The 27,469-nt window shown below is 37.9% G+C and overlaps 6 protein-coding genes across 10 annotated transcripts; 5 read left to right on the forward strand and 1 right to left on the reverse strand.

Moving 5' to 3' along the window:
* The first annotated feature begins 2,797 nt into the window (after positions 1-2,797).
* On the forward strand, positions 2,798-5,757 carry AIRP2 (RING/U-box superfamily protein). The gene is made up of 5 exons (XM_086246810.1): positions 2,798-3,157; positions 4,061-4,211; positions 4,333-4,399; positions 4,528-4,759; positions 5,334-5,757. The coding sequence occupies exons 1-5, from the start codon at positions 3,093-3,095 to the stop codon at positions 5,539-5,541; spliced, it is 723 nt and encodes a 240-aa protein (XP_086102936.1). The 5' UTR covers positions 2,798-3,092; the 3' UTR covers positions 5,542-5,757.
* Positions 5,758-6,634: 877 nt separating this feature from the next.
* Positions 6,635-10,050, reverse strand: HMGB1 (high mobility group B1). Of its 4 annotated transcripts, none has more exons than XM_086246196.1 (9): positions 9,896-10,050; positions 9,737-9,767; positions 9,063-9,147; positions 8,700-8,828; positions 8,548-8,605; positions 8,405-8,449; positions 7,998-8,078; positions 7,808-7,891; positions 6,635-7,085 (listed from the first exon to the last, which is right to left on the reverse strand). In XM_086246196.1, exons 3-9 carry the CDS (start codon positions 9,128-9,130, stop codon positions 7,008-7,010), a joined length of 543 nt encoding a protein of 180 aa, XP_086102322.1. In that variant the 5' UTR covers positions 9,131-9,147; positions 9,737-9,767; positions 9,896-10,050; the 3' UTR covers positions 6,635-7,007. The 4 variants fall into 4 exon arrangements, with proteins under 4 accessions (XP_086102322.1, XP_086102323.1, XP_086102324.1 ...); XM_086246197.1 differs by having other exon boundaries at positions 9,913-10,043; XM_086246198.1 differs by lacking the exon at positions 9,896-10,050 and having other exon boundaries at positions 6,635-7,079; positions 9,737-9,876.
* Positions 10,051-12,776: 2,726 nt separating this feature from the next.
* LHCB4.1 (light harvesting complex photosystem II) lies at positions 12,777-13,977 on the forward strand. Its single transcript, XM_086248445.1, has 2 exons — positions 12,777-13,331; positions 13,452-13,977. The coding sequence occupies exons 1-2, from the start codon at positions 12,834-12,836 to the stop codon at positions 13,809-13,811; spliced, it is 858 nt and encodes a 285-aa protein (XP_086104571.1). The 5' UTR covers positions 12,777-12,833; the 3' UTR covers positions 13,812-13,977.
* A 1,124-nt stretch (positions 13,978-15,101) lies between these two features.
* On the forward strand, positions 15,102-17,373 carry LOC147281455 (Peptidase S24/S26A/S26B/S26C family protein). Its single transcript, XM_086248749.1, has 5 exons — positions 15,102-15,452; positions 15,795-16,008; positions 16,098-16,170; positions 16,260-16,425; positions 16,995-17,373. The coding sequence occupies exons 2-5, from the start codon at positions 15,843-15,845 to the stop codon at positions 17,100-17,102; spliced, it is 513 nt and encodes a 170-aa protein (XP_086104875.1). The 5' UTR covers positions 15,102-15,452; positions 15,795-15,842; the 3' UTR covers positions 17,103-17,373.
* A 935-nt stretch (positions 17,374-18,308) lies between these two features.
* On the forward strand, positions 18,309-21,852 carry LOC147281456 (protein yippee-like). Its single transcript, XM_086246290.1, has 6 exons — positions 18,309-18,387; positions 18,604-18,745; positions 20,479-20,522; positions 21,122-21,230; positions 21,330-21,385; positions 21,462-21,852. Exons 2-6 carry the CDS (start codon positions 18,650-18,652, stop codon positions 21,544-21,546), a joined length of 390 nt encoding a protein of 129 aa, XP_086102416.1. The 5' UTR covers positions 18,309-18,387; positions 18,604-18,649; the 3' UTR covers positions 21,547-21,852.
* Positions 21,853-22,204: 352 nt separating this feature from the next.
* LOC147281457 (uncharacterized) lies at positions 22,205-26,051 on the forward strand. Of its 2 annotated transcripts, none has more exons than XM_086247745.1 (2): positions 22,205-25,376; positions 25,650-26,051. In XM_086247745.1, exon 1 carries the CDS (start codon positions 22,362-22,364, stop codon positions 24,912-24,914), a length of 2,553 nt encoding a protein of 850 aa, XP_086103871.1. In that variant the 5' UTR covers positions 22,205-22,361; the 3' UTR covers positions 24,915-25,376; positions 25,650-26,051. The 2 variants fall into 2 exon arrangements, with proteins under 2 accessions (XP_086103871.1, XP_086103870.1); XM_086247744.1 differs by having other exon boundaries at positions 25,719-26,051.
* The last annotated feature ends 1,418 nt before the right edge of the window (positions 26,052-27,469 follow it).

The following is a 27,469-nucleotide window of genomic DNA, read 5'->3' on the forward strand; positions in this document are numbered from 1 at the left end:
GGTCTTGAATCTCATGCCCGATCCGATCATACATGGACTTTATGTCTACGCATAAAGACATGTGCTTGTATCGGCTCGGCTCGGCTCTCCGCCGCCATTCCCGGGAAGATCACGCTGGGACGAACCGCCACACTTAAATGCACCTGACACAAATCTTCTGACAGAAGGGATATCAGGCTTGCATTCATGACTACTGGAGCAGTCTGCCTGAACCTTCCAGCCTTGCATTTAATGGAGCATTCAATGCAGCATTGAATGCTGAAGAAGCAGGCAGCTGAGCATGCAACTAGGTCTGACCAGGTGCGTGGGTCTCTGGCAACCATTCATTCACATGCAGGTATCTTACTCATTAAGGTTTCCTTTGCTTATATATATCAAGTCATATGTGCAAAAACAAGGACTACGCATCTACACACAAAACACTTACACAAAATTTCCACTCTCCCAAGAATATACCCAACTTGCTGAGAATAACCCAGAACATTTGCCTTGTTCTTCCCATTCTCCCAAGTTCTTCCTTTGTTCTTCCTCATCCACCATCAAACACCATCACTGACTTCATCATCGGAGCGTGTTTGGCTGGTACCACACCGGTCCATCTCCCTTGACCTTGTTTCTCTTGCAGGAAGATCTCAACCAGCATCCACTTCATCATCCAGCAAAGCACCTGATCAGCCAGATCAGCTTATCTAAGTTGTTGCATCTACCTTACGAGAATTTGCATCAACAGTACCTATGACTCTATGAGAACCTTTTTATTTTTATTTTTATACATAGAACTGTTATTTTTGTATACAGGATTAATGTGAAATATAAGAGCAGCGATGGATTTAGAAATTTTATTCTCGGGATCAAACCATTCAAACATTTCATCGAACAGATTATGGGTGTGCTTGCAGGTGGTCGCAGATAATCATTCCGAGGGGTCAAACCAACGATTTTGGCAATAGTTTTCTACCCTTGTCTCTTAGTGGACCTGTTCCTGCATAAGACAACATTGGAACGTTGATTTACATCTCACATTAATCTTGCATCTTTTTTTTTTTTGGGCTACTAATCTTGCATCTTCTTTAAGATAATGTTTTTGAGACTTTTTCAACTGACTATATTTAGCTGACACCTCACATGATCAGTTAAATATGCAGAGTTGGAAAGATCCCAATAGCATTACGGCATTACCCTTTTTTTTTAATATTATGAGTCCTTAAAAAGTGATCATACATTATCTGAATGACACTTCACGTAATGAGTTAAATATGCACAATTGGGAAGGTCCCAATGGTATCACCCCTTCTTTTAATATTATGAGTCCCCAATATATCCAATTGACTAGTCCACCCAACATGTATGTTGGTTGTCCTATAATCCAACAGGTAGTGAGAAGCTTTTTATGTTTGATGTATTCATTCATAGATGTCGGTAACCAATTACTTTATACGTGAAGAGATATATGACGTGTCTTATTGTTGTTATCAACGTTTAGTCTACTTATTTTATGCAATGTGATCTGCCACTTATAATAAGTTATAACCATTAGCAAATACAAAGCACTAAACTACTAAAGCATGTATCACCTAAATTCAGCTGGTTTCAACCCAATGATACAACCAGAGATGCAAGTTGTCCGCACTTTTCTTTTTACTGTTTGCCACTTCATTTTTTTTATTTGTTCAGACTTACTATGAACTATATTTATTTATAATCAATAAGCAACTATTATATTATGTAAGAATTAATAGTTAAAGAATTAAAATCATAATTAATACTTTTAATATAACTAATATTTTATTAGTAGCTCCGCATCCACAGGATGAAGATAGCTTAGTTTTTATTATTTATTTGTTTTTGGCTAAGTGGATTTATTAAACCTAGTTGGTGGACTCTAATTGCTAAAGCAATAAGAACATAGGATTATGGGCTACAACTCTGCAAGAAACCTCTAGTGGAGTGTCTTTATTTAAATTCAATCCTTCCCCAGCTGGAGATCAGATGGAAAACCAAAAGAAAATAGATAAAAGAAATTACTAGAGTATTAGAGTGCAATCTCGATGACCATCATTAATTAAAGTTCAGCAATATCATTTATCTATGGATAGCATATATTAGTGAGCTTATCCGCTAATAAAATTGAAAGGCAAAAATAAACATATGGAAAATGCTAAAGTTTCAACATCATCCAAATCATTATTATTAATTTGAGCTAAGACTAAGAGTCAAAACTTGTTGACAAATCAAACCCCTTTATCTAATCGATGGGGCACCAAATCGTACGAGTACTATATTATATAAATTCTTCACTAATTTTTTCCTTAAATCTAAGCATGATTTATATGTGTAAGGACACTCTATAATACACGCGAGTCCAGGATTTTAAAACCTGGACGATACGGCGGGGGATGTGGTGGGGTCCATTCCCTTACCAATCACGACACGTCGCGCTAGAAATAACCACCAAGCAGGGGACCCACAACTGACGGTTGAACCAGATCGCGCATGCAAGCCACGTGTCGACAGGACCGCTGCCGTCACCGTAGCTCGGATTTAGCGTCATTTGGTCCTCACCTGTAGCCCTGTAGGTGCACAAAGGTCCTCTGCACCCATCGTGAATACGACGCCGTATCCTGTAGTATACGTATACCACAGCGCGGTGAGCTCAGTTGCGGGTGATGATGAAAAATATCGGGAAACGGTCTCGTCATGAATATCGAGGTAGAGTGAAGGGTAAATCCGTAATTTAGAAAATGATCTCCTCTCTTTCTTCTTCGCATTAATTTATAAACTGAGAGATACTGTTACGTGTGCTCTAAGCGAAAGCCAAGTAAGCCCCACCCCCTTCTCTCTCTCTCTCTGTGAAACCTTCTCACGGTGCAAGATTCTCTCAAGCTAACGCTAAAGCAGTTACACCCCATAACCAAAATATTATCTGAATTTTTCTCTTTTTCATTTTTCAGAGAGAGAGAGAGAGAAGCGATAGTCAATCAGAGTGGTTGGTTGGGTCATGGTTATTAGCGTTGGGGGTTGAGGTGGGAGTGAATGTTTAGGGTTTTTGATAGGTGAGCTTGTTGAATGAAAGAGTAAGAAGGAGCCCAAAAATGCGCAAGTCTTTCAAGGATTCCCTCAAGGCACTTGAAGCTAATATTCAGTTTGCCAATACTCTGTAAGACTCTTTTTTTCTCACTATCTTCATTTCTGTTTCTCTATTAATATGTGTGAGTTATCTGATTCTGGGTCATGCCCAGTTTCTCTCCTTTCTTCTTTTTTGTGATATTGATGGAAAGTGGTCGTATTGGCAATTCGATGATTTTCAGTTTTTTCATGTCAATTTTGTTTACCTTTTCATTTTTTCTGGAATTTTTCATGTACTTTGCACCACAGACTTATAGATAGTGCACGTTGAATCACTGGGTATTAGTCTGAATTTTAAGTCAGATATTTATAGCATAGGATTAATAGTCTCTTGTTGTAAATAGAAATGATTCTGCTCCGACCCACAATTCACAATTACTTTGATTTATGAATGGTAGACTGAATGCTTTAAATTCATAGCATATTTATAGAATTGGTTCCCTATATAAGACCCAGTATATCCAAACTGCCTCTTTTTTTGGTGGTTGTTGGATGGCTGCTAAAAGGATGCTGATAGAAGTATAGAACAGAGTATTTGAGCTCAACTATCTTCTGTTCTGTAGGAGGATTTGAGCTTCTTCCTTGAGTTTCTCACTAACTTGTTTGAGAGAATTGTCGGCTGCAATTATTTGATGTTTTCCACTTCCTTGAGTTGGGTATCTTACTTGGGTAGAACCTTCTATCAGAGTCTGCAGCTAATTTTGATAGAAGCTAATATCCTAATCTTACCCCGCTAATGTGGGAACTTTTGCTGGCCCATTGTATTTTAATATCCTAGGTTCCTAAATTTTTTTTCATGCATCATTTGCTTTGGACATTCCTGAAGGGAAGAGGAGAGTTAGTATCTTGCAGGTCTCATCCATTGGAATTTAATGTCTTTTTCTGTACATACATAGCAGTGTTTTTAACTTGTAAGATATATATTGTGATACAGGGCTTCTGATTATCCAAGGGAATATGATGGTGCCTGCCTCCAGATGAGATTATCCTACAGTCCAGCCGCTCAATTTTTTCTGTTTCTTATTCAGTGGACTGATTGTCACCTTGCTGGTGCCTTGGGATTGCTTAGAATTCTTACTTACAAGGTAAATTGCACTATTAGTTAATTGATAGTGACCCCTCCTTCTAACATCTAATTTGATGTAAACAGTAATAAAGAAATGGTAGCTTGTTGTCATGGGTGTGATGGTATCATTTTTGTTGCAGGCATACGAGGATGGGAAGACCACCATGTCTTTTCATGAAAGAAAAGCTAGTTTAAAAGAGTTCTACAGTAAGTAAAATTGAAGGAAATTTGTATTCTTCTATCAAGTTCTTGAAAATAAATGTTTATAATTTGTTATTACTATTTTTGAAAAAGAAAGATATGTTAGAAATCCTATTTTGACCATTCAAAAACAGGTGTGATATTTCCTTCATTGTTGCAACTTCAAAGAGGAATGACTGATGTCGAAGACAGGAAACAGAAAGAAATCTGTGCCAAGTACAAGAGAAAAGATGAGATGGACAAAGGAAAGCTCTCTGAAATTGATTTAGAGCGAGAAGAAGAATGTGGTATTTGCATGGAGATGAACAGCAAGGTTGTATTGCCCAATTGCAGTCATTCTATGTGCATGAAGTGCTACCGAAACTGGTAAGCAGCTGTTACTGTCTCTCTTTTTGGTAATCCTTGTCCTTTTTCTTACTGAACCTATTATATTTGCTTCTTTGTAAACAATCTTCATTCTTTTCCCCAATGCACTGCTGAAGAACATAGAGGTTACTTATTAGATGATAACAAATCCTAAACAGTCCAATATTTTTCCATTTAGATTCAGTTTTCCTTACACGAATGGTTGACTCAAGTGATTTTTCACTTGAACATATATAGACACATACATGGCCTTGAAACACAATCATTTAGATGGGTATAAAGTTGAGGGATTCCCATCAACATTCATGATCTTGATGAGCTGATCTCATGGTAAATCTTTCTTGGCTAAATGCTTCTGTACTGTAGGAGTGCATAACAATTGGAGACAAATACTATAATATGAATTAGAAACGACAAGTTGCTCTTCCCTTCTCACTAGTCATTAGTGATAGCATAGCAGCATGGTTAAATGGTCACTGACATCACAATCTAGATCTAAGATATCTGTTTGCTTGACCATATCATGCATGTAATTCTACACAGCTAAGAAGATTGCCCTTTTGGATTTATCTAGGCGAACACGGTCTCAGTCATGCCCCTTCTGCCGGGACAGCCTCAAAAGAGTAAACTCATGTGACCTTTGGATCTACACCAGCAACAATGACATTGTTGACCTGTCTGCAATCTCTAGGGAGAATTTGAAGAGACTTTTTATGTACATTGATAAGCTGCCCCTCATTGTTCCAAATCCAGCATTTGTTTCTTATGACCTTCATCAATAAGGCCTCATATGCAAATAAGGGAAATTTACACGGGCCAGAAACTCTTACCTGTATGTGACACCTTGTTGATTGTATGTAATTCTGATCCAATTCTTTCTATCTTTCAAGTTAATATTGGAAAATGTAAATAGTGTTCATGGCTTTGACACTTCTCTCATTTGTAATTACATCCCTAACATTATTCGTACTAGTTTACAGGTTCTGTATTTTTGTAAATAGGCATGAAAACTTTTTATTCTCTATGGTTAATCCTGAAGATTACCCTTATCTTTTCTAAACCAAAGAAAGAGATGAATGCTATAAATGCCCTTAGTTATTATCCTGTCGGTTCTATTTTATTTTCTCCTTTGCTTTTAGCTTGTTTCTATTTTTGTAGGCTTTTTTTACCAAGGCGGGAGGCGGGAGGCGTGCTCCCATAGGACCCATATCACCCACAAACTATTTTTTTTTTTTTTTGCCAATTTATCACCTGAAGTATCAATGCGTGCCAATGTGGCACCTGCTATCCATTTCTGTTAATTTTTTAATTAATTTGAAGGGTAATATTGTCAATTTATATTATAAAATATTTGAAATACAAAACAAAAATTCACATTAACACATATTGATACTTCATATGGTAAATTAATAAGAAACAAAGTTTAGATCGTACGGAAACACCTCTCCAGGTGGTATTTGGGTAAAAAAGCTTTTATGTAATTCATAAAAAGTACACAAATTTTTTTTTTTGTTGTGGAGGGGAAGAGAACCAAAAAAAAAGGGCAGTACCAGACCCAAAAACACAAAAGAGAAGTACCAGCTGGCCAAAGTAACAATTGCTCACAATCATAAACATTCACTTGAGGGCATTGGATTCTCACCAATGTTTGCGTTAGCCGACATTCTCGCATTCTCGCTTCCGCTTCGACGCTTCTTCCACCGCATATGTAAAGATTATATGTAATTTAAGTAGATTATATGTAATTTTCGTTTGGCAAAGATTGTACGTAATTTTCTTAACCACCACTAGAACAAATGTTAATAACTTTCGGATATCCATATTGTTTCATTCGTTTAAAGTAAATGAAATTAACAACAAATGGGACTGATGAAATTCAAGTGTAAGGGTAATTCTCTGTTAATATAATAAGTCTGGACTCCTGGCCAAAAAAAAAAAAGTCTGGACTCGAAGGGAAACAGGAAATTAGCTAGGTAGAAGATTCCAGCTCATAGCTCATGTATGTAAATCTCCTTAAAGGGTACACTTGCATTTTTAATTTACACGAAATGAAGAATTACTGTTAACTGACGGAGGAAGGCTTCTGCTGATTGGTTACTCTAGTAATTACATGAAATTGACACAGCAGTACAAAACAATTGTTTCCTGTTCCAAAAAGCACCACATGCAGCCTGAGCTTATGAATATTCAAAACCTAGAACTTTCCAACTACAATAACTATTGTGCACAGGCCAAGGAGTATACAATTTCAATCATCATCTTCATCATCGTCGTCGTCGTCTTCCTCCGCTTCCTCCTCTTCCGCCTCCTCTTTTGGCTGCTGCTCCTACAAAGAAACAAAACATTCATGCTTGCATCAGATCTTTGGAAGGTAAAATTTTAAATGAAACTAATGAAATGACACATGGTACATACAAATCACAGCCACTGTATTCCACATCTCAACTAACTCCCAGATAGTGTTTACTATAGTGACCATAAGATTTTGTATGAATAATAATCTTGATATTTCTTACTCTCTTCTTCTTCTTTTATTTTTCTGATACTTCCCACTTATTCCAACACTTCCATCAGGCTTCTCCAAAGAGAGCGACATGCAGTGTCTTCAAACCTTACATTCTAATCAGAAAACATCTTCAACCATCTTTTTGAGCTACTCTCCACCTTTTGTCTCCGATGCCATTCTCACTTCCACTCATGACGTGGAAGTGGATGACACCACACTAAAGCAACTACTTACACATAACACCCCAATCGGGAGCCAAATCCTGAGCATGCCACTGTAAGGCAAGGTTATGTTCTTCTGACAACTAAGCATAAAGGTATTAAGTCTGCAATAAAGCCGTACTGATGTTCTCCAACAAATTTAACCCCCCCACCCCAACAAGTTCAGCAAATTAAAAGTGAAGGAACATCCAATTCAAACCGGTTGCAATGCTCTTCATAAATTATTTACTTTGCCAACACCCAAGACACAACATTACCATGATGAGAGAGGGAAAAGAAAAAGCTAGACAAGCCAACCAAAAGTAAGGTAGATAGGACTACCTCCTCACTAGCCTCATCCTCTTCATCATTCACTTCAGATTTTGATCTCTCCGACTCTTCATCACCATCATCTGCCGCACTTTCCTGTGAATAGTACAAGCAAAATTAAAAAGCTAATAAAAAAAAATATTAATAATCCAACACAACTATTTCCTCTAATTAGAAGGTTAGACACGAAAAAATTGTTCACCTCCTTTTTGTTGTAGGCTTTCATTTGCTTTTCATACTCGGTCTTCCTTTTTGCAGCCTTGGCTTCATATGGAGCTTTTTCCTTTCAGACCACAGAGACAAATGAAGGTAAGTGACACCAGACACAAACTTCACAATAATCAAGCGGAAAATGTTTGATTGCTTATCAATCTACGAATCACAAACCCTATATGTCTCCTGGAATGCTACGCCCACAGTTCATTTTAAATGCACATCCCCAGCTTACAAATAAATAGCCATTGGAAAACAGAGGTGGCAAAAATTTAAAATAATAATAACAAACTACTACAAATTTTGTATCCACAAATGAACTTGAAAACTTATCAAAGAAATCATTCTCAAATTAGAAAACAGTTCTACGAACACAAAAAAAAAAAAAATACTTACAGCATCAGATAGGGATCTCCACCTGTCTCCTCCAGCTTTTCCAACCTTCAATGGAGGACACAATTAACAAATCAATTTTCTTTATCATATAGGACAAGAATAGACCGGATCCATTGCATATGGTACAATCATGGATTACTTACAGCTGATACAGCCTTCAAGGTAGGGTTCTCTTTCTTGAACTCCTTCCTGAACTCCTCACTAAAGACATAAACATGCAACAATTCAGACAAATCTTCAAAGTATAACAATTGGATGATTTCACTACCTAAAGTATTGAAAAGGAGATACAAACAGGAAGACAAAAAAGGCACTAGGTGGCCTCTTAGGCTTGTTGGGGTCTTTCTTCGCCTTTTTCTCCTTCTTGGCCTTTCGTTTGCTACTCTTGTCAACTGCAACAGCAGCCTTTCGTTTCCCAACCCTTCTGCAAATCAAAGAGATATATATATGATACATCACTACTATTATATTAAAATACACCCATATTATATACCATTGACATTGAGTATGCCACTGCAGATACTATAACTGACAACCTCGACAATGGCCAAGAAACCTGACACCTTAAAAGAGATAATTATGTGAAGCGATCATCACACCCTAAAAACCAAACAAATGCAAGAATTGTATGCAAATGGAACAGAGAAAGCTAACTAACCTGTCATCCACAGGTTCTAGAGCTTCCTTGGAATTCTTTGCTGCCCCCTTTCCCTTGGCAGCCCTCATTGTTACAAGATTAGTGTCTGTATGTCAGAATATCGAAATTAAATCTTTACCTGATCTTACACAAATCTTGAGGAAAAGAGGTTAAACAGCAACACACAACCTTAGCTCAAGCAACTGGGAGTTAACGCAGAATTTTCGAATCATAAGAGTCAACGCACACACACAATGCATTCATTCCATACAATATCAACACCATATGGCGTATTCACATACATGCATGAATCATGATCAAGAGATGGTATTATTATTTTGTATTATTATTGTTATTAATCCACACAAAAAAAGTTTCAGCTATAATATTTAAAAGAAAAAACATATAAAAAACAAAAGAACGTTTTATATTCAAACTTAATTAGCATAGCCTCAAAACCACGGAATGATCGATAATTGCAAAAATAAAATAAAATCAATTATTCAAGGTTTTCAATATAAACATAACAAGCAATACCAGCCAGAAAAGATTGAAACTATTTCAATTTCTAAGGGAACCAAACAAAGACGATCATACACTATACTTTCTCTTCGCTACCTCAATTTTCTCAGCAACCAAACAGTAAAAAAAAAGTAGTAACAGAAGCGGAAACAGATCTAGAAAAGAGCGTTTACCTTAAAGAGAAGGAATCGGCCGGCAATTCCTCTACGAAACACCAAAAAACCGAAAACAAAAGAGAATCAGAGATAGCGAGAGAGAGAAATTGAAAACAGAAATTAGTAGGACTAGAGAGAGAGAGAGAGAGAGAGAGAAGTGGAACTTCGTAAAGCGACCTGACCAACCGGTAGACCTTAAGATTATGCCGCCACGAGTCGGCGCAAGAATATGCTTTTACCGACTACACCCGGTTTCCAAGCTTCCTTCCAGAACTAGATTTTTAAATAAATTTTTGTGAGTGGGGTAAAAGCGGCGATGAATTGATACCGAGGGTTGCCGCCAAGTTATCCCATACAGGCAAGGACAAGGTAGATATATCTGTGGCGCCCCTCACGAGTTGACACGTGTAGGCTTGGCAACCCCCCCGGTGTTATGTTCCAACTGCTGGGAGTTGGAGTCTATGAGTTTGACTTCGAGTTTCTTCTAGGTTCAGATAGCGGGCTAAGCTACACCTTACAGATGGGTGGGCCTCATAATTAAATTGGCCTAATTCTTTTGGGCCTGGTAAAGGCTGCTGCAGAATATGTAAGCCCCGTTAAGACCAATCTTCCAATTTTCTAAGAGAACAACAAAAAGAGTGGTGCTATTCCGACTACCCTAGAGTGCTGAGTTGACCATCTTATTTCAAAATTTCAATTTTATCCTTAAAACAAAAAATTTCAATTTTGTTCTTTGGGTCATTCGACAGTTATCTACCAAAATATTTGTGGTTATTCGACAATTATCGACTGAATATTGATGGATTATTCGGTGGATAACCACCAAATGAAAATGAAAAAGGCATTCGACAGTTTTCTGCCGAAATGTTTGTGTTTATTCGACATTTATCTGCCGAACATTGGTGGATGTTTCGGTAGTTAACCACCTAATGGATTTGGGTGATTTCATCATGTTTTTGCAATAAAGGGTAAAAAAAAAAAAAATTTGGACAAAATATGTTAAGGTGGTCAACTTAGCAGCTGAGGGTGGTCTGCATAACCTCACTTAAACAAAAAATTCGAAAAACTAGTTACAATTTGGAACATTTGAAATAGGGCTGGGTCGGTGTCGGTAATTGAACCGCCACCCCACGATCGACCGCCGAACCGCACCCCACATAATGGCCAACTTCACAACCGCAGCCGCTACTGACGGCTTCAAATGCGATATTTTCGGGTCAGTGTGATCAGTTTCGGTGGCTGGGACTTCACCCTCTCTCGCTCTCTGCAATTCCAACTCTGGCCAGTCACGTAGCTGCTGCAACTGCAACTCCAACGCCCACTACAACTCTGGCTAGTCACCTTCTCTCTCTCTGCAAGGCGTTGGTCTGACCACTCAGCCCCGAAGCTTCACTTGGGAGACACCACCGCGCGCAGCTCCCAAGCGCCACCGTCGCACACTCGCACCCACTCTTAGAGCTTTGCCGCTACCAATCTAGAGCTCACCGTCCACTTTCAGGATGCTCGCGAGGAGAAGATCAGAAGAAGAAGAAGAAGAGAAGAAGAAAAGAACAAGAAGAAGAAAAGAAAAACAAGAACAAGAGAAGAAAACCAGAGGAGGAGGAGAAGGAGAAGAAGAAGAAGAAGTGTTGGTCGGTTCGGTTACATTGACGGGTTCAACATTCTTAGACCGTTGCCGTCACCGCCACCTTCAATTTAGTAGGCACACCGATACAGTCGAAAATGTCCATTGGAGCGGTCCATTGCCATAATAGTTGATGCGATTTTTAGTTGCGGAACGATTTGAGAGGTTGGCCGACCCAGCCCTAATTGGAAATACATTTAGTCCAGTGGCCAAAAAAAAAAAAATACATTTAGTCCTTTTTTTAAGAACTTTAAAAATATTTTTGATTGAAAATAAGAACTTTAAAAATATAAGTAGTGCTTAAGATTTGTTCGAGTAATTCTTGAATTCCGCTTGAGCATTATTTGGCAGAGTTTGAACACCACTTAAGAGGAATTCAAGTACTACTCAAAGAAAGGTCGAGCACAATAATGCTTGAAATTTATACTTCTAATAAGAGGACCCTAATTATTGAGTGAAAGATTTGGAAAAAAAAAATGGTGAGGAAACCATCTCATGTCCCTAATTATTGAGGACCCACAATTTTATAAGAGGTGTATGCGTTAGGCCTCACTCAAGGTAATGGGCTAAACCCAACGACAATGTTTTGTTTTGCCAATGCCTCGGATCAAAGCTTTTTTGAGAGATGATATGTTTTTCCATTATACAAGTGCAAGGTCCTAATTAATATAAAATGAAAAAAAAAAATCAAAGTTCCAATCCATAAGCAAAAATAACCCAAGTAAATGTAAATAAATAATTGAAAAGTGACAACTCCGTTTTTATTAACTCTCCAACATCTTAAAATTGACCACTTTTCTAAGATTCTAAGGCCTCGTTTGGTGCATAAAATAAATTGAATATGATAAATGACTAAATTCATGTGTATTTAAGGAAAAAATTTATAACTTGAATGAATAAAATGTATTAAAATAAACTAATCATAAGAGAAGATTTATCCATTTCAATCCTCCAAAAAATGATGGAATTTAATAATCCATGTTCTTTCCATCTTTTTCCTTTAAGTTAGAAGATACCATCCGTGTTCTTTTTAAATACATATAAATTTAACTATTTATTCTATCAAATCTAGAGGTCTAAAAAAAGTATAAAACTTTCAAATATAAAAATAAAAAATAAAAGAAAAAATTAATTTTCAACAATTTTCTAAAAAGAGGACAAATTAGATTTTCTCATAGGTACAACCTCAGCCACAACAAGTGCCACAATGGTCAGTTTCATGGACAAGGGAAACAGTCATTTGGTCAATTCCCAAACCCCACAAGGGGACCATCAGATAAGGCGAAGATAAGACCCAGAACTTTACAGCCGTTAAATGGATACGCTTCCCAATCCAACGGCCAACAATTCTACGCTCGGATTATTCATTAAACCTTGATAAAAGTCCAATTCCATCCCCGGATAAAATCCAATCTAATCAGCCACACCATAGAGCACACATTACACTCTACTCCCAACACCCCCCCCCCCTGCGCACGTTAGCCCAGAGCCATGGCTTCTACCACAGCAGCTGCCGCTACGTCCTCCTTCATCGGAACGCGCTTCCCGGACGTGTACTCAAACTCGGGTCGGATCCAGGCCCGTTTCGGATTCGGGACCAAGAAAAGCCCACCGAAGAAGTCCGCGAAGCCCAGTACGAACCGCCCGCTTTGGTACCCCGGAGCCAAGGCCCCGGAATGGCTAGACGGGACCCTGGTGGGTGACTACGGGTTCGACCCGTTCGGATTGGGCAAACCCGCCGAGTACTTGCAGTACGACTACGACTCCTTGGACCAGAACCTCGCCAAGAACTTGGCGGGTGACGTCATTGGGACCCGAACCGAAACCGACGACGTCCAGTCGACGCCGTTTCAACCCTACACTGAGGTCTTCGGGTTGCAGAGGTTCCGCGAGTGCGAGCTCATCCATGGCCGCTGGGCCATGCTCGCCACGCTCGGTGCTCTCACTGTCGAGTCGATCACTGGGATCACCTGGCAAGACGCCGGAAAGGTACGTTGAAACCGCTGGTTACAACAACGGGTTCATAGCCAAACTCGCTGATTAAAACAGTGGGTTCATAAATTCTTCATTTGAAGGCTCAAAATCGCTGAAATTCTTTTGACTTTTCAGGTGGAGCTTATTGAAGGGTCGTCTTACTTGGGACAGCCACTGCCATTTTCACTTACCACATTGATATGGATCGAGGTTCTGGTAATTGGGTACATCGAGTTCCAGAGGAACGCAGAGCTTGACCCGGAAAAGAGGCTGTACCCGGGAGGCAAATTCTTTGACCCGTTGGGCCTGGCTGCTGACCCGGAGAAGAAGGCCACGCTTCAACTGGCGGAGATCAAGCACGCCCGTCTCGCCATGGTTGCGTTTCTTGGGTTTGCTGTGCAGGCTGTTGTCACGGGAAAAGGCCCACTTAACAACTGGGCTACCCATTTGAGTGACCCGCTCCACACCACCATTATTGACGCCTTCACTTCCTGATCGGATCTTCTTGAGCACCACTATGTGCATGTCATGTGGTTTTTAAGTTGTTACTTAGCTGAATCAATATTCAATGGGTTTGTACTTCTTTGTCTTGTAAAGATTCTGAAATGTGAGATGTGATCAAATTAAATGACTAAATGTTAATGGAGTAATATGTCTACTACATAGTGGCTACTGGCTAGTGTGTTGTAAAGATTTGTATACTTACAATCTAATTTTTGGCTTGTGAATGGACCAAAATACCCTCGTAATTGATAGTGAAGATAAAGGTCAAGCATAAAAAGAGTGATATATTTATCGATCACAAATTCACAATTCACAAGTGTGCAGGCCAATGTGGGTGTTGCATGGTCAAGTTGTGCTACACACGTATGACTTGTCGAGCATAGAGTCAGATATTGTGGTTGATAACTTGACCATGAGAGTATATGTATTGTTTCACAAATTAAAAGAGCATGTGTTGTAAGTTTTGTTGAGTCAAAGCATATGATTAGAATGAGTTATTTGATGAGGATTCTTAACAATTAAACTTGAGTTGAATGCTAGAATGAAAATAAAATAATTTGGGTTTCGAATGTATAAAGTTTTCCTTAGCAATTTCAACCAAGAGCATGTAGCTCATAAACAAGAAATGCTTATAAGGGCTAATAAGTAAAAAGGTAAAAGTGCATAGCCTAGAGTTTGACTGTTTTCAATGTTTTGCCATGGAAAGTCGAATTAAAAAATATATAAATATACATAGTATTTTTTTATTATTACATTGAAGATGATCGGAACTCTATTTCCAATTCTAATACATTCCTATGCATAGCCTTACCACTTAAATAAGAACTTAATATGCATATAATATTTTTTCCCAAAGGCTACCTCGGGCTACAACCCAAGCCCAAGGCAAGTATGTAGTTATGCTCTTGATTGAGTTTTAGATTATAATGCTTCCCACCTTCGATTAATCATTTGTCAAAATTTGTACATAGTATATGATAATTATGTTTTTTGCTGATGCACCTCTCCTTTTTGTTTTTTTTATGGTAAAATTTATTGGTTTTGAGTTTCATACACTGATACACCTATTTTGTTTTGTTTGCACTTCCCCCTCTTATTTTTTTATGTTTTTATTATCTTGTATATTTATTTAATTACTAAAACATAAGAATAAAGGGGAGAATACATATATACAAAATTAAAGTATGAAAATTGTCACCAAATCTTTTTTATGGAAAATTATTTTATTAGTGGAGAAATTTATAAATTCTTCATACACTATATTATAACATGTGAATTAAGTAACAATATAATCACATCTCACGTATAATAATTTTTCTATTATTGGACTTCAAATTTTGTGAAAGGAAAATTGGGCTTCTAATTAGCATTTTGGCTAACGGCCCATATTGGTGAATTCCTTGAGCTCCTTTTCTTTCGTTCTTTTTTCCCGTTTCTGTCTGATAATTCCTTGAGCCTAAAGTTTCGGTGGTAGATCAAAACGCAAAGCATTTTCGAGACTTTGCCTCTCGACCTCCTCCGACTCACGGATCGACGACGACCCACCGATTCCTTGCTTCATTTCCATTCTACAACACTCCCACCTGCAGAGGCCGCTTCTCCAACAACTTCTACGAGACTTTCCCTTCAATAGTAAGCTTCTTTCTCTCTATCGTTGTTTAGTGTATAAGGTGTTCGATCATTTGCCTCTGAGACACTGATAAGTCTTTTTAGCTTTTTTAACTCTCTTTCTATGGATTTTTTGGGTTGTTTTGCTTGTTGTTATCAACATTCTATATACACTATATACTGCAGGCACACCCTTAAGACTTCTGAAAATCGTAGTTTTGCTTCATGCGTCATAATTGTTAAATGTATCGCAAAAACCTCTGTTTGTTCGTTTTCTTTGTCATTTGAGCTTGAATTTGGATATTTCTGAGTATGAGCTCTCTCTTTTTTGCTTGGTCAAATTGATGATGATTGTTAAAATTACAGATGGTTCCATTTTTCACCTGACATGTGACCCTTTGCGGAAACCTTGACATGGGGTCTCGGAAAGGTTTGTGGAATTTTGCCAACAAGGTTTTCACGATTGGAGTCGTAGGTCTCTATGTTTCGGATCAATTTGCGAGTGTTGCTCCGGTGTGGGGTTCCTCTATGGCCCCTACGTTGAATCCTGGAACTACTAGTCTAATGGGCTTGCCAACTGGTTGGTATCTTGTGAGATATCTCCAAAAAAACTGTGTTACGCGCATTCTGATGGATTGTTTGGTTTTCTGATTAAGATTTTGGTTGCAGATGACTATGTTTTGGTGGAGAAATGGTGTCTTCAAAACTACAAGTTTTCACATGGTGACGTGGTAGTCTTCCGGTAATTTTGCAGCTCCCCCAATACTGCTCGAATACCATTTGTGTCTTGTGATTATAATAAGGAATTGGACTTGTTTGAACCTTTTGCAGCTCCCCAAGTAATCACAAGGAGAATCATATAAAGAGAATAACCGGCTTACCTGGTGAGTGGATCGGAACTCGTCATTCCCATGACGTGCTGAAAATTCCAGATGGACATTGTTGGGTTGAGGGAGACAATTCAGCTTCTAGCATGGATTCAAGATCATATGGCCCAGTAAGTTTCTCTTGCTGCTCATTTTGTGCTCTAAAAAACAAGTTGTTTAACAATAGTATAATTTTTGTCATGGCCATAAATGTATTGGTTTTGTCTCCCGAAGATGTGGAACTGTACACTGACTAGGTATTTGAATTTGCTTATGCATTTTTATGGCAAATGCCTCTGGTTGTTTATGTATTATTCTGAATATTTCAATGCAGGGTGGATGGCAATCGTTTTTTCATTCCTTTAACTTGTGGCTCCTAAAAGAGATTATATTATTTGTTTCTTCTGGAGCATGATACAATTTAAATTCTATGTATAAAGTTAGTGTGGCATCGGCACAAGAATTGTCATTTTGGAGATATATAAAATTTGGCAACTCCAGCTCCTGCTTTTGTTGTCATTGGAAAACATTTTTAGAATCCAAGTAATGTTTGAAGTAAGGCTTTCAGAAGTTGCTTTTGAACATGCTTTGATCAATTGTCTTTAGCATATTTGATGGAAGCACTTAGTTGATTGCATCAGATGGCAGTGCTTTAACTTAGGCTTTCTTCTATGTCTCTGACACTTGGGCTATTTGGCAGATTCCTCTGGGTTTAGTTCAAGGAAGGGTGACCCACATTGTGTGGCCTCCTCAGAGAATAGGTGCTATCGAGAGAAGAACACCACAAGACACAATTTCTTCTTCATAGTTGGATGTCAGTCACACCTTGCAACTTCCGGCATTTCTAGAGATTTATCCATCAGTTCTTGATGAAGCATTTAATTAGGAACAGAGGTCGAAGATAATAAACTTTTGTCTTAGCTCCTTCTTGGGTTCTATATTTAGTTATTTTTCTTCTAATGAACCTTGTCCATTGTTCCTCAAGCTGACAAGAAAATGTATTTTGTGAAACCATTGATGGGAGACAGTCATTACTATTGATTCAAGAGATGGTTCCCCAATTCATTATGTGAGTTGTCTTTCTGTTAACTGGTTGTCTTGATGTCACATAGAGAGACCCCAATTGTTTTTCCTTCGCTACTTATTGGTTACTTAACTTCTAATTGCAAGGCCTTGTCAGATGTAATACTCAACTGCGCCTTTTTGGCCCCATCGAAAGATGGAAAGAAAGAAAGAAAGAAAAAGGTCTAATGGCTGGTTGGATTGGATGTATAACCGACAACCACAGGTTGGTTATTGCCTTGTAGGTGAAAAAAGGAAAAGTGAAAGCCAATACTATGAAAATCTGAGTCCATCGGTTCTGTTTTTAATGGCAGAGACTTTCTCCTATTGAATTGGGTTTCTTTTTCTTCATCTTTTCAGTACCGTGTAAAGGTGGTTGTGTCCTTACTCCTTAGGCACCTTCTTGGGCTTTTTACATTCACTGAAAGAAGAATAAACTAAGCAATTGGCTGAGTTTTAGAATTATTTGAAACTACTATGCTTCTCAATTATTAACTTAAGAAGAAATATATACGTCAGATGATAGGAGGGGACACAGCCAATGGGGTGCCGTCCTCCAAGCAAATCTTGGTCTGCCTCATTAGACACCTGGCATATCCAGCTAAAAATTGTGTCATTTCTTGGAATATGCCTCAAGTGCACTTGAGTTATTCTTCTCATATTTATCCTTTATGAAAAACTTTAGGTGCGAACATTCCACTTAGAGAGCAAACTTTCGTATCTAAAATTGTATGTTTATCTCTTATTTATTTTTATTTTACAACTTCAATGTAGCACGCATTTTACCATACTATACTGAAATTTTTTTTATTTATTAAAAAAAATGAAGACATTTTTATACTTATAATTTTTCACTTAAATTAAAAAAAGGAAGGTGCTTTTTAGTCTTTTTCAGTCGTGTGGTATTTGTACTCGGAAAGCAGCTCTGTTTAAAGCATTTCATTCTTTACAAAAGGGGTGGCACTGGGCAGGCTCTTCTCAACTCAATGAAACGTTTCGTGGCTATTCTCCTCTCTCTGTAAAACTGCCTGGTAAAGATCACATAAACCCAAATATACCTCGTCGTTCTCCTGCTCTCCATATCACACACCAATACATGCCTGCATTGTACAGCACGTCTTTTTTTTCGTTTTTCATATTAAGTTTAATCAGATTGATTTTCTCAAATTTTCATTGACGTGATTTTCTGGGTTTCGCTTGGTTTGCTCGTTTACCTAATATGTTGGTGGATCTTGGTGGTTTTGTAGGAAAAGAAATTAAGAAAGCTAAATTGTCTGTGAGAGGGTGATAGCTATGGGAAGGCTGTTTGTGATCACTCTTGAAGGAAGCATCTATAGCTGCAAGCACTGCAAGACCCATCTTGCTCTTCTCGATGATATACTCTCTAGGGTCTGAAATCTTCTTCCCCATAATGAAATTTACACAATTTTGTTTCTGGTTATTACATAATGCATTCCACCTTGACATTCATGTACTCGGTGATGCATTGTTATGGTATGTGACTGTGTTTTTTTTTTTATGGGAAATTAATTAGTGGTATGAATAAGAGTTTAGTTGCCCCTAACCTTTCTATTATATTATTAAAGCGCTAGCGCGCCCCAGGGCGTATGCACTTCACTCGCTAGGGGATGGGATTCATTCACTTGCATTCCTGCTGTGTGGATTTTTTGTGATGCTAAGTTCCAATAACTGATAAATCTGTTCATGAGGTATTGAGGAGGTATAGTTTTGGGTTAACCTTGAGAATTGAGATACCACTTCTCTCATTTCTGTTGAATGGTACTTTAGATCATTGGATAGTGTTTTCTTTGTGAAAATAAGCTAGTAGTTTTTAATTTTGTTATACCTTTATATCTTTGTGCTGTAGGTTTTCTTTTCCAAATGATGTTTATTGCTCATCACCATCTGACTTTGGCTTCATCTGAAATGGACTATTTGTCTAATGGATATGATACATGAGAGACATGTGAAATGGATATGTAAACTATTAAAGATATAGAATCTTGATCAGAAAAACATTATGATGATATTTTGGGTTTATGCAATTCCAGAAAGACAAGGGTGGGCTTACTTTCTGGAGAGGAATTCAATATCCTTAATTCCTTCCAAAATTAGGGCCCAAGATCTCTCTTATTCACTTTTCCTAGTTTAATTTTCAAATTCTGGCTGGAGGGTAAGGTAGGTGTCTCTGGTCTCTTAATCTGCATCAAAATGTTGTTTGGTTCAGAAAGCCATGGTTATATGCATTATAGTTGGTTTGACCTTACGAGGTTCAATCTTTTCTAGCTCTTTAAATGTTTTTTTTCCCGCTATAAGATCTCTTAAGTTCTGTTTAAGTGTAAGTGATTTGAATATCTCTATTATAATATAGATTGTTGACTCATTCCCTAACAACTTTAGCTTTTGGGGTCCATGGTTGTCTAACATGGTATCAAAGCCTGTTTGCAAGAGGTCTTGTGTTCAATCCCTATTCCCCACTTCTTTGTTGGTTTGCAGAGTGCTGGTGGGGCTGCACTTCATGTTTCTCGCTCCCTCCTTTTTTCTCTATCCACGTGCATGATGGGTCTGCTCGTGAAGGAGGGTATAAGCTTGATATCCATTGTTGGCCCATTCCATAACAACTTAAGCTTTTGAGGCTAGTGGTTGTCTTACATCTATAATCATATATGTCGTAGTCCAAGACTTTTAAAACAAAGCTTTATTTACACGTGTGCTGATTATGTAACCCATCAGAGTGGCACAAGGATTTTCTCTTGGCTTGTATTGATTTTGTTTTTAAATTATATGCTGATATACATTTATGTAACCCATCAGAGTGGCACAAGGATTTCCTCTTGGCTTGTATTGATTTTGTTTTTAAATTATATGCTGATATACATTTATGTAACCCATCAGAGTGGTACAAGGATTTTCTCTTGGCTTGTATTGATTTTGTTTTTAAATTATATGCTGATATAAAATTTTGTAACCCATCAGAGTGGCACAAGGATTTTCTCTTGGCTTGTATTGATTTTGTTTTTAATTTATATGCTGATATACATTGTTCCTTTTTGTTTATGATCTATATTTGATATCAGGAATGATTAGCGACATTGTAACCCTGTGATTTGCTTTTCTTCCAGTCATTTCAATGCAGGCATGGAAAAGCTTATCTTTTTGATAACGTGTAAGTGCCATTGTTGTTTGACTATTGACATAGGTTCAGTCAAAGCTATGCATGCTTGTATGTGTACTTACAAGGTCATGGGCTTGTGAATTAATAAGGTGTCACTTACTTCAAAACTCTTATCATCCTATGTTCACGTATTGTTTCTCAGTCCACCATGCTCTAATGAAATGACTTGTAGCTGAAAAGCAAGCATGCTGTGAGCCAAAACATACTGTCATATTCACAGTGCTTTCATTTTTTTTTAATATAATGGAGGCAGAAGATTTTTATATAGAAGTGAGTTAATATCGATGTAGACCAGTGGAGGATTCATTCTCATTGATGAATTTTGAAAGCTTAACTTTTGAGGATGGAAAAGAAAGAAAAAAAAAATCCAGTGACAGTGTAGCTATTCATCTTATGAGTATTGTCCTTTCAGATTTCACTAATTAATTTCCTGGCTCTCTGATGGGTGATGTGATCCAATGACATGCGTTTGACTCAAAACACATCTTCATTCCCTTGAATCCTATGCAAGCTTATGCGTAACTCACATCAAATGCAGCTTGTACATATGAACACATCAATTAACCTTTTGCTTCCACAATGTATGGCAGTGTAAATGTCACAGTTGGAGAGAAAGAAGACCGGGAAATGACGACAGGACGGCATACTGTTGTTGACATATTTTGCGTTGCATGTGGCTCAATTGTGGGGTGGAAATATGTATGATCTTATCATTAAAGTTATGGTTTGTGGTATTTGCACTACTCATTAGCAAAATGATGTTTGTGTGGAACTGTTAATTTTGGTTATCAATTTCAGGAGGCTGCACATGAGAAACCCCAGAAGTACAAGGAAGGGAAATTTATCCTTGAGAGGTAACAAGAAGTTTATGTATATGATTGTTTCATTATAAGTTTTTGGAGTGACTTTTTTTTTTTGTTTTTTGTGCAGATTCATGGTTCTTGGTCCTGATGGGAGCAACTACTCAATAGCTCAGGAAGCTCAGATTGGTGGAAGCGATGCTGATGATGCTTGATTGACCATCCATTTAGGAACTTGCACTTTTCAAATGTATATTCTTTGCAGTCTATTGTCTTCATTGAGCATGCTATTCGGACCACATTTTCTTATTCGATGTACTCAGGGATGTGTGATACACCGAACTAAGAGAGGACTAGACTATTTTACACCCTATTCCTGTGTTTGGCAGTAGATTGGACTGGATAGCTGGTCCAATTCAACGAAAAACAAGGGATAGTGTAGGCTTATTTTAACCTGTACATCACATTCTTGCAGTTTATTTTTTATTCCAATGAAGTTGGTCATCCAATTCTTGCAAAAAGTTTTGTACATCTCATTTGCCAATATTGTTCGGTGCTTTCTCCAGTTGACGCTTCACAAACGTTGGTGACTAAATAAAATTCTACAGACAAAAGTATTAGTAAGACATAGTCACACAGGTAATAATTCGAGGACATTACTTCGACAAAAAAAATAATTTGAGGACATTACTATAATTAATTAATCCGAGTACGAATTTAGGGCCCAACCATTTTGGACTATCCACCTGCTTCTCTGGGCCCAGTTCCTTTTTTGGGCCTTCGGCCCACATAGCTGATGGCACCCAGAAACTCAGCTAGTTTAAGCATAGAAGAAGGTGTTCTTTTATATCATAAACTGGCCGAAGCTCTAGCCGTAGCCTTTGTTGTGAAGTTGGAGTAAAGCTCTGAACTTTTTTTCGTCAGCTTGTCATCACTACCAGGTCAAACCCAAAGGATGAAACCTTGGCTCTGAAGCTTCGTTAAGGTTTTGCTCTCTTCTTCTTCTTCTTCTTCTGCACAAACCAAAAGAATGAAACCTTCGCTCAATTCCTCACCAGTCCCTTCACTGCGTCGCCTTTCTTTATTAAATCCTAAATTCCTCTGCTCACAACCACAGTTTCCAAAACCCCATTCAAAATCACCATTTTCCGAGAATCCCAATGCAAACACCAATTTTCCCGAGAAAGTCACCTTAGAACCCAAACAGGGCGAGGAGTTCACGGCCCCAGTTTCACAAGACCCGGTTTCAACACAAACCCATCTGTTAAGCACTCTTGTGAGCTACAAGAGCGACCCGAAGTCGGCTCTAAAGCACTTCAAATGGGCTGAAAGAGAGCGAGGGTTTGTTAAAGGCGTCGATACCTTTTGTGTGTTGCTTCACATTTTGATGGGGTTTCCAGAGACTCATGGGCGTGCTAAAGTATTGCTTAACCAGTACATTTCCGGTGATTCAGGCCCTGCTCCACGAGTCTTCGTCGATCACTTGGTAGACTGCGCCAAAAGGTTTGGTTTTGAATTAGAATCGCGGGTTTTTGGTTATTTACTGAATAGTTATGTTAGAGCTAATCGAATCAAATATGCAATTGATTGCTTTACTAGAATGGCAGAGCTTGAGATATATCCTTGTGTTTGGTATATGAATATTGTCTTATCAGAATTGGTTAGGAAAAATATGATTGGGGAAGCACGAGAATTGCATGATAAAATGGTTTCAATAGGAATTGGAGGCGATCGAGTCACTTTCCATGTGATGATGCGTGCTTGCTTGAAGGAGGAGAAGCCGGATGAGGCAGAGGAGTTCTTTAGAGAGGCTAGGGATAGAGGGATAGAACTTGATGCAGTATTGTATAGTGTTGCTATTGAGGCTGTTTGTAAGAAACCCAATTTTTGTTTGGCTTTGGACTTGTTGAAGGAAATGAGAGAAATGGGGTGGGTTCCTTCTGAGGGTACGTTCACTAGTGTTATCAGGGCTTGTGTGAAGAAGGGGAATATGGTAGAGGCATTGAGGCTTAAAGATGAAATGGTAAGTTCTGGGAACTCAATTAATTTGGCTGTTGCCACAAGCTTGATGAAGGGTTATTGCGTGCACAGGAACTTGGATGGTGCTTTGGATTTGTTCAATATGATTATAGTGGATGGACTTACTCCAGACAGGGTTATGTATGCAATTCTGATAGAATGCTGCTGTAAGAATGGGAACATGGAAAAGGCATATGAGCTTTACACCCAAATGAAACACTTGGATATCAGGCCTGATGTCTTCATTGTGAATAATTTGGTACGTGGATTTTTGAAATATCGTTCACTTGAAGATGCATCTAAGCTGTTTGATGAGGCAGTTGAGTGTGGTGTTGCTAATGTTTTGTTGTATAATAATCTCTTGTCATGGTTTTTTCGGGAGGGTAAACTAAGTGAAGCTTGCAGTTTATGGGGTAAGATGATGTGTAATGGTATGTTACCTAATGTAGAATCCTACAACAACATGATACATGGCTACTGCAGAATGAGGAATATGGATCGTGCAAATAGTATATTTTTGGAGATGCTTGAAAGGGGTTTGAAACCTACTTTTGTCACTTATTCTATTTTGATGAATGGGTATTTCAGGAAAGGTGATACAGAACGCGCCTTTGATGTCTTTGATGATATGATGACTGCAAAGATAACCCCCACAGGCTTCAGAATTAACAGTGTCATTGATTGCTTGTGCAAAGATGGTCGCACATCTGAGGCAAGTGATATGCTGAGGAAATTTGTTGAGAGGGGTTTTGTTCCTGAATGTAGGACTTACAATATTATTATAGATGGATTTATCAAGGAGGGTTCCTTGAATTTTGCACTAGCTGTTTATAAAGAAATGTGTGAAGGTGGAGTCTCCCCGAATGTTGTCACGTACACCAGCTTCATTTATGGATTTTGCAAAAGCAATAAAATTGATCTTGCTTTGAAAATGTGGAATGAGATGAAAAATAAGGGCATCAAATTGGATGTTACTGCATACGGTGCTCTTATATATGGCTTTTGCAAAAGGCGAGACATGGGTAGTGCCAATGAACTTTTCTCAGAGCTCCTTGAGGTTGGTTTATCTCCAGATACAGCTGTTTACAGTAGCATGATTTGGGGCTTCTGGAATTTAAATAACATGGAAGCAGCTCTTGATTTGCATAAGAAAATGATAAATGAAGGTATTCCTTGTGATTTGAAAACGTACACTACATTAATTGGTGGATTGCTAAAAGAGGGTGAATTACAATTTGCATCAGATCTCTACTTGGAGATGCTTTCAAAGGGAATTGTACCTGATATCAAGACAGTTACAGTTCTGGCAAATGGCCTTTGTAACAAAAGACAGTTAGAGAATGCACGCAAGAACTTGGAAGACATGGATAGGAGGAGTATGACTCCTAGTGTTCTTATTTATAATGCTTTGATTGTTGGGAACTTCAAGGAAGGGAATTTGCAAGAGGCTTTTAGATTGCATGATGAGATGCTTGACAAAGGCCTTGTACCTGATGACATTGATATTCTTGTAAATGGAAAGTTCAAGAGAACAAATGCTCTTGTTGGAACTTCATGTGCCTAGATAATTATTTGGTTGCTGTTTCATCATCCTTCCAGCTTCTGTTTGTTCCTTGGGTGAGAAATGTATTACGACCTGAAATAATAATTGTTGAAAGTCTCTCACATCTACCTGGGAAAGAATGCGCAAGCCGCAAGGCTTGACTTTTATGTTTGTATATTGTATGTGGCTCAATTGTGGGGTGGAAATAACCAGCAAAATGATGGTTGTATGAAACTTCTAATGTCTGTTATCAGTGGAGGCTGCACATGAGAAAACCCAGAATTACCAATGAAGGATAATTTTATCCTTGAGAGGAAACAACAAATTAATGCCTATGGTGGTGCATTAATGTTTGGAGTGACTTTTTGGTTGGTGTGCATATCAAGGTTCCTGGTCATGATGGAAGCAGCTACTTGATATCCCATGAAGCTCAGTGGGGAAGCGATGCCAGTGTTGCTCTGTTGGCCATCATTCAGGAAATTGGTACACTATTTAAATCTATATTCTTGATTGAGTATGCTGGTTGGATTAATTTTTCTTATTTGATGTTGTAATCTTAGTTCTTGGATTAATCTTGTTTTGCAAATTCTTTTGGAACATGATCTTTTTTGGATTCCAATATAATTGATAATCGAATTTTGCAAAACATCGTGTCTCCCAGATGGAGAAGATGTTTTTTTGGCATAGTCAAGTTATACTTATTGGAATGCTTAGTATTATGCATACCACATTCAATTATTGTTGTTATTCCTGCAGCTAGAAATGCTTTATGTGCTGTGGACCTCTGGTATAAATGCATCCTTGTCTTCCTATCTCTTGGCACAGATTGCTCGCTCCATGGAAAATTTCATTGCACTGGGCCCCACAGATGAGGAAGTATGGGACTCAAACACTGAGCGTGGGACATGGCTCACTACGCAATCAGAGACCTAGACACAAGGCTATTCAGAAGCAAAATGCTTGACTCTTAATTGGATATGTTTATTTTTTGTTTTTTTAATGAGCAATTTTCTTTTTTGTAAATTTACACTTATCAAATTGAAGAACCTAGTAGTCTTCTAGGTAGAAATGTGTGACCAGCATTTCTCATTACAATCTTTTATGGGAAAAAAATCATTTGCGCTAAATTTGAGCTTAATAAGGTATGAGCCATATGCTCAAGACCATTGAATGAAGCATTGGGATCAAATTTCGTGGATGAGACTTTTAAATCGTTTTTAGTAATTTTTTTGGTGACTAACACCTGTCACATAGTATTATTAATTGACTTATAAAGTTATGATGTTATAACATGTGATGATAAATCCATCATGTTAGAAAGTGGATTAAAATATTGCCGTATACTATATTTTTAAAGGAAAGAAAACAAGTTACGAATCATATGACCCTTTTCAGGTTGGGTTTGGTCTGGGCCACAGCCCATAGCTTATAGACCAATTAAAAGAATCCTCAATCTGGATTGGGGTCCGCAGACCGCATTTAGAGACAGGCAGATACGAAATTTGAACCACACGATTCACGAGGAAGGCCCACGTCATGTTATGTAAGACTCCTTTTAAATTATTAGACCAACCAAAGCCGTCGGATGAGGGGTAGTTCATCTCGAGGAATCCAACAGCCCACGTTTAAATCTGAGCATCTTTTGAACGCCAAGGTTTGAACTTGAAGTCTTGAATTCATCGGCGTTCCAAACGACGAGTCACACGAGTCAAAGGCTCCAGGCCTCCAGCATGTGCATTACCAAGAACAGGAATGTTTTTCTCCATTTTAAATCTCATTTGTAAATAGGTTTCCCGTAGCACATATTTACGAAACTGCCATTGGGTCATTAACTTCAAATTTGCTCAATCTCTATAAATAATTAATAATTTCGAGCTTCTTAGACTTGTACTTCCCAGCTAGTTCCTAGAAAATGGCATACAAATATACAATATGTATTTTAAAAATGGAAAATGTTATCTATAAGATTACCGGGATTGCAAGTAACAAGTATTGTATGCAAGTTTCGATCTTTTATTGGTTTTTTAAAGAGTATGATTAACGCCAATGTAGGGAGAAGCATGAGATGCATGGTTATAAAATCATGTACCAAAAAGGAATCAACTTGTTTTTAATCAAAGGATATGTATTGATTGAGGAGTTTCCATTTGACCTAGCTATGGTTAGGTTGAGGTTGATGTTGAAATTCACGTGCAATAGGATAATTTGACATATTATATTATTTATATTAATTTTAACTATGCATTCAAAATTCACCTAGAAATTGTTTTTATAAACTAGCTCAAATTGTAATTCATTTAGAAATCTATTTTCACTCAAATTATCTTTAAGGTACATAATCATGAGAACCTTCCAAAGAATTCTTGCATTTATATAATATAAAAGCCATTTCCTTTCAAAGTTTCAAGTCCTATACTTCCCATGAACCTTCACATGCATCATGGAATTATGTACACAAGTAACACAACACTTCTTCACATGTCTACAGTTTATAAGGATGGCTAAAATTAAAATCCCCAGAAATGATTAAGAGAAGGCCACGTCTCGCGAAACCAAACCCGATGGCACTCTCGTGG

The sequence above is a fragment of the Dryas octopetala genome, chromosome 6 (assembly GCF_963921425.1).
Source record: "Dryas octopetala chromosome 6, drDryOcto1.1, whole genome shotgun sequence".
Taxonomy (NCBI): Eukaryota; Viridiplantae; Streptophyta; class Magnoliopsida; order Rosales; family Rosaceae; genus Dryas; species Dryas octopetala.

Coding starts and splice junctions, on each gene's coding strand:
- LOC147281456 (XM_086246290.1), top strand. CDS start 18,650: ATGGGAAGGCTGTTTGTGATCACTCTTGAAGGAAGCATCTATAGCTGC. Junction 18,746..20,478: donor TCGATGATATACTCTCTAGG/GTCTGAAATCTT, acceptor CTTTTCTTCCAG/TCATTTCAATGCAGGCATGG. Junction 21,231..21,329: donor CAATTGTGGGGTGGAAATAT/GTATGATCTTAT, acceptor TATCAATTTCAG/GAGGCTGCACATGAGAAACC.
- AIRP2 (XM_086246810.1), top strand. CDS start 3,093: ATGCGCAAGTCTTTCAAGGATTCCCTCAAGGCACTTGAAGCTAATATT. Junction 4,400..4,527: donor TAGTTTAAAAGAGTTCTACA/GTAAGTAAAATT, acceptor ATTCAAAAACAG/GTGTGATATTTCCTTCATTG. Junction 4,760..5,333: donor ATGAAGTGCTACCGAAACTG/GTAAGCAGCTGT, acceptor GGATTTATCTAG/GCGAACACGGTCTCAGTCAT.
- LHCB4.1 (XM_086248445.1), top strand. CDS start 12,834: ATGGCTTCTACCACAGCAGCTGCCGCTACGTCCTCCTTCATCGGAACG. Junction 13,332..13,451: donor CCTGGCAAGACGCCGGAAAG/GTACGTTGAAAC, acceptor TTGACTTTTCAG/GTGGAGCTTATTGAAGGGTC.
- HMGB1 (XM_086246196.1), bottom strand. CDS start 9,130: ATGAGGGCTGCCAAGGGAAAGGGGGCAGCAAAGAATTCCAAGGAAGCT. Junction 8,829..9,062: donor CTAGAACCTGTGGATGACAG/GTTAGTTAGCTT, acceptor TTTGATTTGCAG/AAGGGTTGGGAAACGAAAGG. Junction 7,086..7,807: donor AGGATGAGGCTAGTGAGGAG/GTAGTCCTATCT, acceptor GTTTCTTTGTAG/GAGCAGCAGCCAAAAGAGGA.
- LOC147281455 (XM_086248749.1), top strand. CDS start 15,843: ATGGGGTCTCGGAAAGGTTTGTGGAATTTTGCCAACAAGGTTTTCACG. Junction 16,171..16,259: donor GGTGACGTGGTAGTCTTCCG/GTAATTTTGCAG, acceptor AACCTTTTGCAG/CTCCCCAAGTAATCACAAGG. Junction 16,426..16,994: donor ATTCAAGATCATATGGCCCA/GTAAGTTTCTCT, acceptor GCTATTTGGCAG/ATTCCTCTGGGTTTAGTTCA.
- LOC147281457 (XM_086247745.1), top strand. CDS start 22,362: ATGAAACCTTCGCTCAATTCCTCACCAGTCCCTTCACTGCGTCGCCTT.